The sequence below is a fragment of the Centrocercus urophasianus genome, unplaced genomic scaffold (genome assembly GCF_019232065.1).
Source record: "Centrocercus urophasianus isolate 14NV4802_14NV808 unplaced genomic scaffold, USGS_Curo_1.0 seq_53, whole genome shotgun sequence".
Classification (NCBI taxonomy): domain Eukaryota; kingdom Metazoa; phylum Chordata; class Aves; order Galliformes; family Phasianidae; genus Centrocercus; species Centrocercus urophasianus.
The window spans coordinates 495,326-510,177 of NW_024885122.1; the positions used below are offsets into that span (position 1 = coordinate 495,326).

A 14,852-nucleotide genomic window follows, 5' to 3' on the forward strand; every position below is an offset into this window, starting at 1 on the left:
TGCCAGATGCCCTTTGAGCTCCTGGTTTTTAACCCACAAACTCTTGACCTGAGCATGGCTGTTCTCAGAGGCAGCCCTTTGCAGTCTGCCCAGCTCTTAGCACAGAGGGCGGCTCCCTGGCCCCTCCTGCCCTGCCTTTCTCTTAAAGCTTGTAGCCCTCCATCTTGGTGCTCCTGCTGTGCAGTTTCTTGCACCACATTTCTGCGATAGCAGTTCTGCCACTGCTTTCTGACTGTGCCACCACTTCCAACCCCTCCTGCTCTGGGTGCTCCTTGATTTCAGGCCCCTCCTTGCACACCACCTCTCCTGCTTCCTGCAGAAGGTGTCTGTCTGCACTGGAGCCGATGGTCTCAGAGACTGCAGTTCTTTATATTACCAGTCAGTTCTTTTAAGATCCCATCATAAGGCATTCCAATAGTATGATCTTCCTAGCGCCACATGGTGTCGTCTCTCACTACTTTCTCCTGGGAACATTTGGGTTTTGTCCTTTAAAATTTCCCTTCAACGTTGAATTGGTTGTTTAGTATCAAAAGCTCTTCCTAATGATGGATAGCAGGAGTCGCTCTGTGGCATCTCAGGGCTGTTACATCTGTGCCTGCATTTCTCAAGGTTGATGCTGGATGTAAAGATCTCTTTCTGTGGCTCAGAGCAACCTATGTGGGAACTGAAGGAATGTCCCTTCTGTTTCTCTTGGCAGTTCTGGAGAGCTGGCTGGATTACACGGGGGAGTTGGAGCCACCCGAGCCGCTCGCCCGCCTCCCGCAGCTCAAGCACTGCATAAAGCAGCTGATCACAGACCTCAGCAAGGTGCAGCAGATCGCGCTGTGCTGCTCCACGTGAGACCAGGGAGTGCTGGGACTGCAAAAAGCGCGGCGTCGGGCGTCCGGCTGGAGAGCTGTGTGTATTTAAGTGAGGTCAGCATGCTGGTTGCATGTGGTGCAGATTGACTTCAGGGATTTGCGAAGAGGCGCTGCTCAAAGAACGGCCAGAAGGTTATTTTATCTCCTCATTCCGGGGCTGTTGGGAATGGAGGAGGTTAATACTGTTGTCTTCAAAGGCTGGGTGTTGGTTGATTAAATTATACTCAAATTTTCACTCCTTACAAGTTGCTCATGAAGAGGTAGACTTCTCGTGATTAAACTACTAAAGTTGTGCCACTGAAGAGCAGAGTTCTAAGAGCCAAAAACGTTCAGTTGACAGAGGTTGTAAATAACTCCGCATAGTTTCAGTGACTTGTGTCATGTTTTATTCCTTCTGGTTTATGCGTAATGCACACTGTATTTAATCATTAGCAAATGTTATAACGTTTTTCAGACCTAGTATGAATGCCCGGCTCCCAGCTTTGGGCTGCCACGTGGAGGGCGGCCAGGAGCCCAGGCAGCACCTGGCACAGCAGGCAGCGCAGCAGAAGCGCCGTGCGCTGCGCTCAGTTTGGGATAAATGGCTGTTCTGGGTTCTGACCTTGTCTCTCTCTCAGTGCTGGGGCTGAGCTGCCTGCCCTGCTGCTCTGCAGGGGGAGGAGGGGCTGCAGTGGGCGTTGCGTGGCCTTTCCCTTTGTTAATAGTCGCCATTCCGGTTCTATTTTGAAATGTAGACTTTTTTCAGCACTCGGGACGTGTTCACTGTAAAGACTTACCATGAATGTGCGGTTTTGGGAATCAGTTTGTTTTATATTTGTGTAAATAAAGCCTCGAGATCTATGCATGAGGTGCTGTCCTGAGAGGCACTGAGTGGGTTGTTATCTTAACAGTGTGTGTTCGCGAGTTCCCTTTCCTGCCTTACGTTTTGGTGTCCTGGTCTGTGTTACTCTGTGAAGCAAGGTGAAGATGCTGCGTGGATTCAGGTGCGTTGTGCAGTCCTTGAGGCAGTGCTGTGCTGTCAGAGGCATCAGGAGCCTTTCTGCTGTGGATCAGCGCTCCGGCAGCAGCACTGCAGCTTCGCTTTCCTTCCTGCCACAGCTGGGGTCACTGTACAGAACGGCGAGGGTGTTTTCCCATGGAGAGGGCGTCCTAAAAGAGCTGCACTGTGTGATGGTGCTGCCGAGGGTAGATTGAAGCTGCACTGAGCCCATCGTGCTCACTTACTGCAAATGGTAATGATTTACTGTGGAAACTCCTACAGTAATAATTGCAACATTATCTACACAGGGAATGTTCTAATCAGTCCCTGCAGAAGGTGAGGTAACAGGGCTTCTCCGGGTAGTTGCTGCAGCTTTGTGCAAGGAGTCATTCAGGGAGTAATTGTCTCTGTTTCATAGCACGGCTGGTACACGATGAGCACAACACACGTACAGCAGAAAAATGAACTGCTCTGTAACACAGAATAAGGCTTATGTGGCATTGAGGATGCGCTTCACCCTTTGAAGATGGGTGCAGTGCTGGGCTGCCACACTGCTGCTGTGAGCCCCAGCTCCCAGGTGCCATGGGGCAGGGCAGCCCAGCAGCACGGTGCAGGCAGGAAGGGGGCTGTGGGGCTGTGGGGAGAAGGGCCAGGAAGGGGAACCTGTGAGACCTGCAGCAGGTGCTCCCACAGGGTTGGTGGGTGAGCATCGTGCAGCACACGGCTGTGCTGGGAGGCTGGGAGCAGCTCCTGAGCTGGCGGCTCTGCTCAGAGCTGAGCTGCTTCCTGTGTGTTGGCTGCGCTTTCACTCAGGGCAGTGCTGAGGAGATGGGAGAAAGGGCTGTTCTGAGGGGTGGGAGGCGGCAGAGCCTGGGCTGGTTCTCCTGTAGCGCAGCCAGAAGAAGCCCTCGCAGGTAAAGGCTGGAAGTATTTATTTAAACTAGACTAGCGTTTCTCATGTTCAGGAAAGGTTCTTTATTGTGCTTTGGATTCATTTTGTCCCTGTTTCTGTAAGTTTCCGCATCGTTATTTCGTAGCCTGGGCCGGCCGTGGGGTCTGGCAGGTCACCTTTGTGTTCTTTAAATCACTGGTAAGTGAATGCAACGTGGAGCCTTGATGAAATGAGCAAACATTGCACTGTGGATACGTATTTGTCTTTGTTTATGCACTATTAGAACTGAGGGCGCTGTATATAGGATTTTGCTTTGGAGCAATATTTGCAAAACTTGAAAACTTCTGTATCTTGGTGTTTGGAATAAATAAATAGTTTTTTGTTGGTTAAGTCTTAGCGATGTCTTTGTTTCAATTAACAACTCAATAAAATAACTGTGGTTTTGTTTGTGTCTGTGGTCAAAACCACTCAGACGGCATCTGGGAAGCCTGCTGCTGCTATGTGGATGATGAGCTGTGCAGCGACGGCTCCTCAGCCTGCAGCATTCCTTTCGTGTATTTAAAATCCAGGGGGACGGGGGAGATGAGATCTGGGTGATGGGAGCAGAAGGGCGCAAAGGGGGCAGAGCTGAGCGGGGCCTGAGGAAACCCCTGCCTGGGCTGCACCTGGGAAACCGAGAGTGCGCGGGGGCTGCGTGAGCCCGGCAGTGAGACATGAAAATGGGGAGAGCGGAGCGTGGCGGGGGCAGGAAGTGGGTCGGGTGCTGCCACAGCAGCCTCTGTGAGCTCTGAAAGGGTAGAGCAGAGGTTTCCAGGCCCCGTGCCGCTGCTGTGTGCAATGGGGGGCTGCTGTCAGCCGTGGCGCTGCTCTGATGTGTTTACAGCACTGCTGGGTTTGGTGTGGCACTGCCGCGCTGTCCGTGCTCCCACGTGGTCCTCGAGTTGGGTTGGTCCTCCAACCCAACTTTGTTTAAAGCAAAGGCTGCCCGAGCTGCAGGGCTGCTCCGTGTGCCTCAGTGCAGTGGTGCTGAATTTACCCCCCTGTAACCCTTAATTAAGAGATTGCAAACAGGTGCTGCTGTGTGCCCTGCGTGATCCTGTTTAATGGGTGAGGTAAAGCTTTAAACGTGTCTGTGGGGTGAGGTAAGGGCGGCTTCCTGCCTCTGCTGTGGGGCAGGGCTGCTCCAGTCATGTTGAGGGGCTCTGGGGGCCCAGGTTCTGTGGAGCCCCACGTGTGCTGTGGGGCCTGGAGCTTGTGGGGCCGTGCCTCTGCATGGGCTCAGCCCCAGCCCTGGGCTCTGTCCCAGCTCCTGCAGAAGCTGCACCACTGTCAGTGTGGCTACCGCCAGCCATGTGCCCTCACTGCAGGGCTGCAGCATCTGCAGTGCCCTCTGAGTGCTGCTCAGGGCCCAGCAGCCCACGGTGGGGCAGGCGTGGGTGCCCATCCCGGGGCTGTGGCAGCTGCGCCCTCAGCTGGTCTTCGCCCCCTTCCCCACAGGGCCGGTCTCTGTATCCACGCCATCGGTCAGCAGCAGGTAGGAGCTGATGGCTTCCCGCAGGCCCAGGCTGATGGGGGAGTCCTCCTCTCCCTCCCCCGGAGGTGGCACAGCCTCTGAGAGCAGGACGGAGCTGTGGGGCGGACGGGGCGGTCAGCAAGCAATGCCCAGCCCCAGGGGGACCGCAGCCCTCACAGACGGCTGCCCCCACCTGTCAATCTTGTCCCAGTTGAGCGTTGGCTTCTTCACCACAGCGGGCCGGACCAGGGCAGGCACTGCCTTTGCCATCTCCGTGACACAGGGCTCCCTGAGGGTGCAGCACAGACCCTCCCCACACTCTGCGTGGGGACGGCAGCGTCAGCACAGTGCTGCACCAACCTGCAGGCACATGCAGGCGCCCCGGGCCGATCTCTGCTGCTCCTTACCGCTGTAGTGGTCCACGAGGTCGTGCAGGCTGGGGAAGGTGAGGCGGGGTGAGATGTAGAGCCAGCCGTTCTCCAGGCGGTGGATGCGGTAATGTGTGACTGCATCCCATGAGGCGAGCTCAGTGCGCCGCACCGACAGTGAGAAACCGCCTGCGGGGTGTGCGGGGCATGGGGCTGAGCCGCCTGCAGCCCCACTCAGCCTCCGGCTCCAACAGCCTCACTTTTATCAGTGGGAGCACCCACAGCTCGGAGATGTGGGGCTGCCAGGATGGGCACTGTCCAGTGCTCCCCTCCCGCAGCACCAGGATGGCAGCAGTGTGAGTGCTGCGTGGCAGAGCTGCCAGGAGAAGGGCTCAGCCTAGGGGTGCCCAGCAGGGTCCCCTCGTGGTTGCTGTGGGGCTCTGTGCCACAAGCAGGGCCCCTTTCATCTCTGAGGCTGAGCCTCCCTGCTTAACCAGCGGCTGCAGGAAGCTGGTTTGTTGGTTCGTCGGGGCCCTTTGGTAGAGGAAGAGGTGCAGCACAGAGCAGAGCAGTGGCAGCAGGAAGCGGCTGAGCAGGGCAATCCAGTGCCACCCGGTGTGGTGGCAGAGCAGCCTCACTCTGGGCCTGGCTCTTGGCACATGGTGTGGATGGTCTGGGAAACTCCTTATGCTGAGGAAGGGGCGCAGGGATGGGCCCTGGCAGCAGCTTGCACGGGTTCTGGGGTGTTCTCAAGGGCCCAGCTCTGTCCTGTGTGCAGCAGTGCTGCTGGATGTTTCTGTCTTGTCCTGTCCCACTCCATCCCAAGGATGCTGCCTGTGCCCCATTCCACTCACCCTGTGGCTTCCCATCCCCAGCACTGCAGGCCGTGCTCACCTCTCCGGGTCTGGCTCTCACGGATCAGGAAGGCTCCGCTGTGGTTGCCCGGCAGCAGCAGCAGCTCCTCCGCTTTCTCCCGACTCACGCCCTCGTACAGCCACCTGCACGGCAGCGGGCAGTGGCAGAGCTGATGCACCTTCTGTCCCAGGGATGGGGACAGAGACAGGGACAGGCGGCCCTGCGGAAATGCCCGTGGGCTGCGTGGCACCGGGATTCAGGTATGGGGCATTGGGACTGGGACACCGTTGTCACATCCCCAAGCTCAGCTCTGATGCCAGCAATGGGCCTGGAGGCGCAGGTGCAGCAGCTGCGGTTTGTCCTTGGGACAACCCAGGAGTTTGGGGTGTCCCGGCTGAGCCCCCCACGTGTCGCCCTGGGCTGACACCCACCTGTGCTGCACTTTGGCCACGCAGCTGCTGGGGATGAGGCACTCCTTGCCGGACACCTGGGATGCCACCAGCCACCACTCCCCATCCCTGCAGGGAAGGGGGACACGATGTCCTGCGGCTGCGGGCAGGGGATCCCTACGGACCCGGGGATGGGTGCCAGGCGGGCCCGCTGGGTGCAGGACTTACTCAGAGAGGACGCGGAGCTGCTCGCCCATTCTCAGCACAGCGGTCGCGCCCGTCCCGGAGGGGAAATCACACAGGGCGAGCGCCTGGAATCCGCCCGGGGCTGCCTGTGTGGGCAGTGGGGACGGCGCGGGGACGGCGGCCAACGGTGCGGCGCTGAGCGGCTTCTCCCGGCTGGGCAGGATCCCCATCCCTCGCCGCACTGCGGGGTCAGCACGCAGTCCCGGCCCCCGCCCGTGGGCCCCACCGGCTGGAAGGGAAGGACGGAGCCCGGCCCGGCCCGGGCCGCGTCCGTGGCGGAGGGCAGAAGGGCCGGGACCCGCAGCCACACACACTGCGGTGCCCACATCGGGCTGAGGGCTGCGGGCTCCCATCCCAGAGTGGCGTCAGCGTCCCATCCCCGGCACAGCGGCTCCGAGCCGGGCGGGGCAGGGGAGCCCCGGGACGGGGCCGAGCTCCCCCGGGAGTCCTTCGAGGAAACGGCCTCGGCCCCGGTACGATCCCTGGGGAGCTGCGGCCGCGGCGGGCGGGGGGCTCTGGGGACGGGCGGCCCACGTTGCCACCCCACCCCGTCCCGGGATCCCCTGGAATTTGGGCCGCCCGGTGCTCCGAGCCGTCGGCGCCGAGGGAAGCGGGGTTCCCGCGCTTCCCTTCTCCGCGCAGCACCGCACGTGGGCTCCTCGCCCGTGGGGAGGCACGGCCAGAGCCGCTCCGTGACCCGAACCCGCGATCTGAGCCCGCACTTCCCCCTGTCACCCACCCAGGATCACCCGCCTACCTGCCGCTCACGGCAGCCTCCATCGCGCCGGGCTCCTCGGGGCCGGGCGGGCGCCGAGCATCCCGGCGTTCGGACGCGGGGCTGCGACCGGCCGCAGCGGTGCGAAGCGAAGAGGCCGGGCTCTTCCAGGCGGCTGCGGCGCTTCCTGTGCCGGTTGCAGAGTGGCGCCGCGCCGTTCTCCTTTTCGCTCTGCGCCGCCGCGCAGCGCAGCCCCACCGTGTGCGGGAGGGCCGGCGGCCGCCGCTGGGACGGCGCTACGGAACGGCGCGACAGCGGGCAAAGCGCAAACGGGTCCCGCTGCCCCCGGCGCCGCTCTCTGCCCTGGCCGCGCTCACATCCGCCGGTTGTGCTCTGACGGTTTCTGGTCAATCGCAAACCGCCGTGTCGGTGTGAAGTGCGCACGGAAAAAGAACGGCGCGGATACGAAAGCGGCCGCCGCTCGGCCTCGCGCCCCCGGAGGGCTTTGGGCTTCGCTTCGCTCCGCTCCGCTCGGTCAGCGCCGGTGCAGCGCCAGCGGCACGCGGGCCGGGCTGAGGGCTGAGCGCTGAGCGGGTGCGGCAGCGCGGCGCGTCTCCGGTGCCGTGAGCGGAGCGGCAGCTGGAGGCAGAGAGGGAGCCGCGGGGCGGTCCGGGACGCAGCCTCAGATCCGGCGGAGGAGAAGGGCCCCGCACCCACCCACCTCTATCGGCTCCCCACGGAGTTACGATAACAGATGAGTTGGGGGGAAGAAGCTGCTGCGGTCACTCCAGCTTCCTCCTTGAAGCCGCCACCGGAGTCGCTGCCGTGTCTCGAAAGCCCCCGTGACCAGACGTCCTTCCCCACCTCCCGCCCGGGGCTGCGGCGCTCGCACGGCTTGAATCAGAAGGAAAAGCGCCCATCAGCGCCCACACGGAGCGTCCCGGGCGGCATCGCCCCGCTGCTCGGCTGCCCGGCTGCCCCCCGGCACGGAGCGCTGCCCGGCGGCGCAGGGCGAAGCGGCACGGCCCGGGATCCACCGCGCAGCCCTGCGGAGCCCAGGCAGAGCCGTGCCCTTCAGCAGCCAATGGAGCGAAGCTCCCTTCTTCCTCTTCTCCCTTTCAAAATGCCGAAATCCCATCCGTTTGCTCTCCCGGGCTCCATCCCACCAGCACCACGCACAGCCCCGCGGTGCGGTTGTTTCCTTTAGCTCATTTAATGCTGTGTTTGTGTTCCCTTCAGTCCGTGTTTTCATGAGGGAACTCGGGAGGAATCATTTCTACGTGCCGTTGCCCTCGGTGCAGCGCCCGGCAGCGATGCCTGCTGCAACTCCTCTTACACACTGGGCACTTGCAATCAGCAGGGATGAATTTTTTTTCACCTGGCACCCAAAGGCTCGGCCTGCCCTCCCCCGACCAGACCTCACGCTCACCCTGCCGGGCAGCTCCTCCTGTTTCTCACCTTTCAGACACTTTGTACTTCTGGAAAACACTGCATTTCAGTGGGAGTTCCCCACGTGTGAACCGGAGCCCAGCCCGGGCAGAGCCGCGGCACCAGGACCAACCTGAGACCAAAAGCTTCACCGCTTCTCAGCCCCAGGTGCTCCCCTTGAGCACAAGCAGGCTGTCATCTTGAGAGCAGAAACTGGATCTGAGAAGCAGAAGATGAACGGCTGTTCTCAGCACCGCTCCGTGCGCACCTGGCTGGACGCACACAGTTACAGAGCCAGCAGGGCTTCCCCTGCGTTCTGCAGCACCCCCTGCTTTGTCCCGGCAGGAACTGCCGAGCAGGACACAGCCGCAGCACTCGCTGCCTTTGGAGGCAACTTCGGGTGGCAAACCATCAGCTGGAAGATCAGAGGCAGAGCTGGAAGCTCCTCTGTGCACTCAGGCACAAACCCGCAGCGATGCCTGCAGACACCCCTGCCTGAGGACAGCCCCCAGGACTGCCCTGCCAGGCCGGGCTGTGCCTCACAGCTGCAGTGCAGGCCCTGCCAAGAGAAACACGGTGAGCAGGCAGGGTAACAATGAAACTCAGTTATAGCTTTATTTAATAACCGGTACAAAGTCCCCCTCAGGCAGAGCCTCCCGGTCCCATTCCCTACCTGAAATGGAGCAGAACATGAGTGTGAGCCTCGGGGGAGCTGCCTCCCAGTGAGTCAGGACTGGCTCACCTGGTAAGCACGGATGTTTTGCTCGTCTATCGAGACGTGCAGCATCCTGACCACTCATCCCTTTTCACCCATTAACAGCCAGACCCTGGCACACAGCAGGCATTTCCTTCTTGCTCTCAGTGACCCAGACAGATGCAGAAAGGCAGCAGAACTGCAAATTCCACAAAGACGATGAACAGTACCTGCACAAAGGCATTCACTGCTCAACTGCTGGCCTGAGTCACATGGACACAGCCCGTGGCAGTCACTGCCATTCACTGGCATTGCCTGAGCCTCAGTGAAGTCCCTGTGCAGACACGCTGCCTGGGGATGGCAGCAGTGAGAGGCAGAATTGGCAGTGCAGGAGATAGGGGATCTCTGGATGGCGAGGGGCACTGCTGCCCATTCCACAACCTACTTGATGCTAAAGATCCCCCCTGTGCCAGGGCAGAACAGTGACTGTGCCTTAACTGCACTCGGGTCCCTGCAGGAAGGGCAGCCTGGAGGCCAGAGCTGCTGCACTTTAATCCCTTGTACTCTGATGAATAGTGCACCTCAGTTAGTGTTCACTTGTTAATTGCTTTGCCCTTTCAGGAGGCTCCGGTAAGAAATCACTCTGCTCCTTCTTAACACACATACAGAGATGAGACCACGACAGTATTTCTGACCGTGGCTTTTCCCACAGCTGCTTGGCACGCCCCGAGTCCTGGAACACAAAGACCTCCTGGTGGGCTCCGTGCTCCAGGCACAGCTCTGCCTCAGCGTCACAGCATCATGGCCTTGCTTTCCCGTGTCCCACAGATGCCATTCTGACTGCACCACAAGGGTCCTTTAGCAGAAGCACAACTAGAAAGCAATTCTAAAACCTCACAAAGCCACAGAAATTATATATAAATGAACAGGGGAGACAATGGCTGTCATCTGCATTGATATACAGCACAGACAGGAGATGGTATCAGCATGTACAGTAACGTGATTTACTAAGACTGCAGAATGTTAAACGGGTTGTAAAGAGGCTCTGATACCAAGGGCATACAGAAAGGACCAAAGTAATGCCAAGTACAGACTACTAAGGAGGTGGCAGCTCAGATGGGCATGCACAAGTTAGAGAGAACAGTTAATGCCACGTTGTATGAAATGCTAGATTCTGAGTGGGTTCAGTGGGGCGAGTGGAATTGTCTGAATCCAGAAGAAGGACTCCTGCTTAACAGGACACTTCCATGGTTTGAGGTGCATCCTGGAGATCAATTCCGTCTGGGGTTCCAGCACTGCCTTCACCGTGGTTGCTGGCGTGAGACCGGCTGCGGATGCTCTCCCCAGAGCCCACGCTAGAAGAGGAGTGAGTACGTGAGCGCATCAGCCTGGTCATACTGGCTGCTGGCACTGCAAGAGAGAACAAGAGCAGCACTTACAAAGGGAGGAAGCTCGCAGGCTCAGAGCAAGTACCGTGGTCACCAAGTATGTGCTGCTGGGTAAGCGCAGGAAGAGCTGTACCCTCAGGAAGAAAACCCACTCCTCACTGCCAAAACGAAGTCTTTGCACGTCTAAAGCAAGATGTTTAAGGCCCAATTTCAAAAGGTCCAAGGTGAGCGAATGCCAGAAATGTAGCTGATCATTTGCAGGTGCAGTCACAGTGAGTGTGTGCAAACCAAGGCAGCTGTTGTACAAGTGACCTTTTGAAAGTCAGTCTCGTCACTCTTGAAAACCACAGAACTGAAATCATGCAACAGTCAACAAAATACAAATGAAAGGTGAGAAACCATAGCAAACACGCTGTATGATGGATCAGCCTAGCCCAGAGCAGGCCAGCAGGACATGCTGAGACGGAGCAGTGCACCCGAAGGATCATTCAACTCAGTACACAGACTTGGGCCAAGGCAGATGCACAGTTGAAGGTACCTGACTCAGTGCTTAGGTGGCTGAGCTGCACATAAGGGACTGGAAACAACACGAGACAAGGAAAGGGACGAATACAGGAAAGAGCCAATTAGTTGCAGAGCGTGACTACAGCTGCACTGCTCCTGGGATCCCCGGCTGCTTTCCCTTCCACTCCCAGCTCACACTGCGCTGCAGCTCCCGCTACTTGAGAACACAGCTGCTAACGAGCAGCACAAAAATGTACCTGGCCCAAATGTACATCAAAAATGTACCTGGCCCAAATCTCCCTGGTGATGTTAGCTGGAAGCTGCAGTGCACTTGGTGACCTCACCTCCCCACTGCTGAACACACAACTGCACAGTAGAGACAGAATTTTCCTGAGGTGGGGAAACTGCAATATTATTCTGCAGTTCTCAATACTGGACAGAAATTCTTGCCTTTCCTGGCGTTGATGGCATCAGATTCCAGCTATGAGCAAGGCTTTACTTTCCATCTACAGTGTCAGCATGGATACGTCCAACCACTTCAGCCAATGTGCAGAAGAAACAAGAAAGGCTGTCGGAGAGCTGGTCCATGCAGCTGCAGAGGTGACAAGCTGCTGAGCTTTTGCTCTGCTCTCAGGAGAGGACCTGCTGGCCCACGCTTAGCACTCCTGCACAATCTTGCCAACCAAAGCTGGTAAAACAGCTCTGGGACTAGCTACAAATTCCAGAAGTAGAAAATGACCACTTACCCTTCCCCTGTACTATACATCCTATTGGCAAGAGATCTGACTCCCAAAGTGCTGCTGCCATCCCCGCTCTGATGACAGCACTTGCTGACTCTATTAGCACTAGGAGCACAAGAGACTTGAACGTGGAAATGTTCTCAAGCTTGTGAGATTAACGGGCCTTTTTCACGCTGCATCTTCCTCTAAAGGGCCAGGGCTTCTGGACAGGCTCGGAGAACAAGATTGTCCCAGTGTGCTCATGCCAGTTACACACAGCACTAGGGAAAAGGACCGCTCTCTTTCAGCCTGACACCCACGAGCTGGCCAAGAATCTCTGGCCACATGGAGGCCAATAGGAGCATCACAGTACCATGCTCAGTGGTTACCAGCCATGGGAACCAACCCTCCTGTAACTCCAGCTTTTGAAGGTCTACCATCAACAGACGGGACCTTCTAGCCCCAGCCTCTGGCAGGCAAGGCAGAGCTGTGCCAAGGGGCCTACAATGGAGGCAGAGTTGACTGAATGCACCAAGCTCTTCTCCTGAGAGCCTCACTCTCTGGAATACCAAGGGCAAGTGAACTCAGGACACAATGTCTTCTGTCTCCATGCACGGGGAGGAGCCACAGGGCAGAACTCTCACATACCCATCACAAGCATGAGGCTGTGCTAACTCCTTCTCCTTTGGAGAAGGCGGCACGGAAGATTTGTGAAGATCTGCTGTCCTTGCAAGCACAATTCTCTGAACTACAACAAACATAGATTTACAACATTTCATCAACACCAGCAACCACCCAAAAAGGGCGGTGCGGATTAAACACACATCAGGGAACAATCCTGGCTTGCTAACTCGTTAGCAGTAGTTGATTTTCCAGCATGGATGGATGTCCTGGCAACCACACTAACTTATGAGTGGGGACACAGATGCCAATGGGCTCAGATGGACCAAAAAGGCTGAGCTCCCCTCAGAATAAACCCACTCCAAACCAGAAAATTGTGTTTGCCACTTACTGTAGCCCATTCCCTGCACAAAGTACTTGAAGGCTTCAGTCAGCTTGCCAGGCTGTGGAAACAGGAAGGGAGGCATTAGTGTGAGCAAAGTGAAGGGCTTTGAACAAATCAAATCCCACGGGAAAGCAGGGAGGCGTTTCTCACCTGAACCACTTGGGGCAGTCCTCCGCAGTCAGCCATCTGCAGGGGAAACAAAAGGACCCTGAGTCTCCGTCCCGCCCCAGCTGCAGGACTGGGCCAGCACTGCCACCCCACCCACCGGGCTGCACTGCCACACTGGGCACTTCTTTAACATTTCACCTCTAAAGCCAAAGCAATTCCCGGCGGCACTTCTGGGAACTCGCTGCTGAAGAAACTCAGCATCCTGGGTGCTGCTCTACCATGCAATCTCAGCCCATACTCTAGAAGCTGAGGAGTAACCCAGCATCTGCTCCTCCTGCTGCTCTTCCCACATCTGGTGTGTTACAATTCTGAGGGACTACAGGTGAAGATGGGGTGGACTGGTAGAAAGCTATAAAAAGGGGTGATGTTGCTGGCAGTGAGCAGGGTCGAGGCAGGGCACCTCTGCTAATTCTCATTAGATTAGTAGGGAACCAGGGATCCCCTGATGACAAACTCTTTTCTCCTGAGTCTGTCTCCATCCAGGGGAAAAACACAGCTCTAAGTGATTGTCCAGAAACCTCCTGAAGCTAAACACATGGAAGGCAAACACATAAGTGGAGCTGGCTCAGCAAAAAAAAAAAAATCAACTTTTTGCAGGCTGGGATGATTCAGGAATAGCACTCACCTTCAGAAGGGTAGTTTTGGTTGGGTCAAGACGTGAATTGCATTCAACCTAAAATAAATGGAGGAAAGAGGTATATAATACAACAGGAAACTCAAAGAGTCAGACGAAAAGCGTGGGGCAGCTGTACCACCAGAGGCAAAGGATTTCTACAGCAACAGAAGCTTCTCCAGAGCCAGAAAGGACTGACCAAGAAAGAAGATAGCAGGTAGGAAAGGAACAGTGAATGAAGATGCAGTGAGCAAAGGCAGGTCTTCTAATCCAAGTGGACCTTGTGGCAATAGAACATGACTATTGAGGGAGATGGGGATGTGAATTAATGGGAAAGCATCCCCAACATCTGACTCCCCTGGGCTCTGACAGCAAGACTGGGAGAGAAACAGAATTCTGAACTGTGCAGCACGGAAGGAGATCACAATTCCCCAGCCAGGCAAAGAGGCCACAGCCACCTCTTTTGTGTAGTCCTGCTGTCAACAGAGAATAGGTAGGGACCTATAGGAACAGCAGCTCTAGAGCAGGAGGTCCAGAAGACCCTATCCTCTGTCAGCTGTAGCTAGGAAGCAGTGAGAATCCTCAGGGATATCATCCCAGCGAAGTCAAAACTTTGAGAAAGTCTCTGATTTCTGTACATTCCAGACTGGTGAAAAGGCAGGAGGCCATGAGGAAAGGGCCCTGAATCAGTTCTCCATGCACAACTCTCAGGTCCGAGCTACTGCTTTAGAAAATTCCTACATTCTTCCAAGTTCCTTAAGGAAACTTCTCCTCTTCAGCAAGCCCCTGGCCTCCACACTCCTAAAGGGCACCACAACCCCTGTGCACTGGGCCATGCCACATCTTGTGTATTGTAATTGTGCTGGGAGGGAAGTGGTTATTGGTGTCTGCAGAGAGAACAGGAAGGAGAAGCTGCTGGCTGTTCGTTTCCCTGTGACATGGTGCTCTTGCAGAGCTCTACGTTACCTGCCACAACAGAGTCACAACGGCTTCTCTTCAAACCTCAAGTACCCTCAGTGTAACAGCAGGAGAACAGCAACTCATGAATCGAAAACTGAACTCCAGGCAGCACCCTGGAAGTCTCAGGGAAACATACAAGTTCCTGAAAGGGGTCTCCAATGTTTGCTAAGCACGACACATGGGGCACAAGTACTCTTATTACTCAGATCCTCAGATCAGAGCTGCTCTGCAGGGCTGTCAGGTCTCCCCAGCCTCAGCTCTCACCAATGGCTGACAGTTCTCAATAGATGGGGGGAGAAAAAAGAGCTTTGGACAAAGAGAGGCTTTCTGTGGCTAGTTCTGGGCAAGTTGAAAGCTCTGCTGGGTAAGACTGTTTGTTAAATATTCCCTGGGTTAAATGTTATGTTTGTGAGTACGTACCACTGCTTCCACGGCAGGCGAGTTGTCACCAACCACTAGCAAGGCAGGGCACCTGGAAAAACCCCAAACAGAAACATGTTACCTACACTGATTCCAAGGGACCTCTGAGATGGCTGAGGTCTGCGTACCAACAGC

General features: G+C 56.7%; 3 protein-coding genes across 11 annotated transcripts in view; 1 reads left to right on the forward strand and 2 right to left on the reverse strand.

Moving 5' to 3' along the window:
- Nucleotides 1-3,121, forward strand: part of PHF20 (PHD finger protein 20) — a 64,186-nt gene extending 61,065 nt beyond the window's left edge. For all 9 annotated transcript variants that reach the window (XM_042835512.1, XM_042835517.1, XM_042835519.1 and 6 more), the window contains one exon: nt 698-3,121. In XM_042835512.1, coding sequence (XP_042691446.1) covers nt 698-840 — 143 coding nt within the window. In that variant the 3' untranslated portion in view covers nt 841-3,121. The remainder of the gene's footprint in view (nt 1-697) is intronic.
- Nucleotides 3,122-3,806: 685 nt separating this feature from the next.
- Nucleotides 3,807-6,272, reverse strand: SLA2 (Src like adaptor 2). Its single transcript, XM_042835521.1, has 6 exons — nt 6,085-6,272; nt 5,899-5,985; nt 5,507-5,610; nt 4,652-4,801; nt 4,438-4,564; nt 3,807-4,359 (listed from the first exon to the last, which is right to left on the reverse strand). Exons 1-6 carry the CDS (start codon nt 6,270-6,272, stop codon nt 4,200-4,202), a joined length of 816 nt encoding a protein of 271 aa, XP_042691455.1. The 3' UTR covers nt 3,807-4,199.
- A 2,563-nt stretch (nt 6,273-8,835) lies between these two features.
- Nucleotides 8,836-14,852, reverse strand: part of NDRG3 (NDRG family member 3) — a 54,618-nt gene continuing 48,601 nt past the window's right edge. Inside the window, exons 12-16 of the mRNA XM_042835481.1 lie at nt 14,718-14,769; nt 13,350-13,397; nt 12,707-12,742; nt 12,563-12,614; nt 8,836-10,349 (exon numbers count right to left, since the gene is read on the reverse strand). Coding sequence (XP_042691415.1) covers nt 10,171-10,349; nt 12,563-12,614; nt 12,707-12,742; nt 13,350-13,397; nt 14,718-14,769 — 367 coding nt within the window. The 3' untranslated portion in view covers nt 8,836-10,170. The remainder of the gene's footprint in view (nt 10,350-12,562; nt 12,615-12,706; nt 12,743-13,349; nt 13,398-14,717; nt 14,770-14,852) is intronic.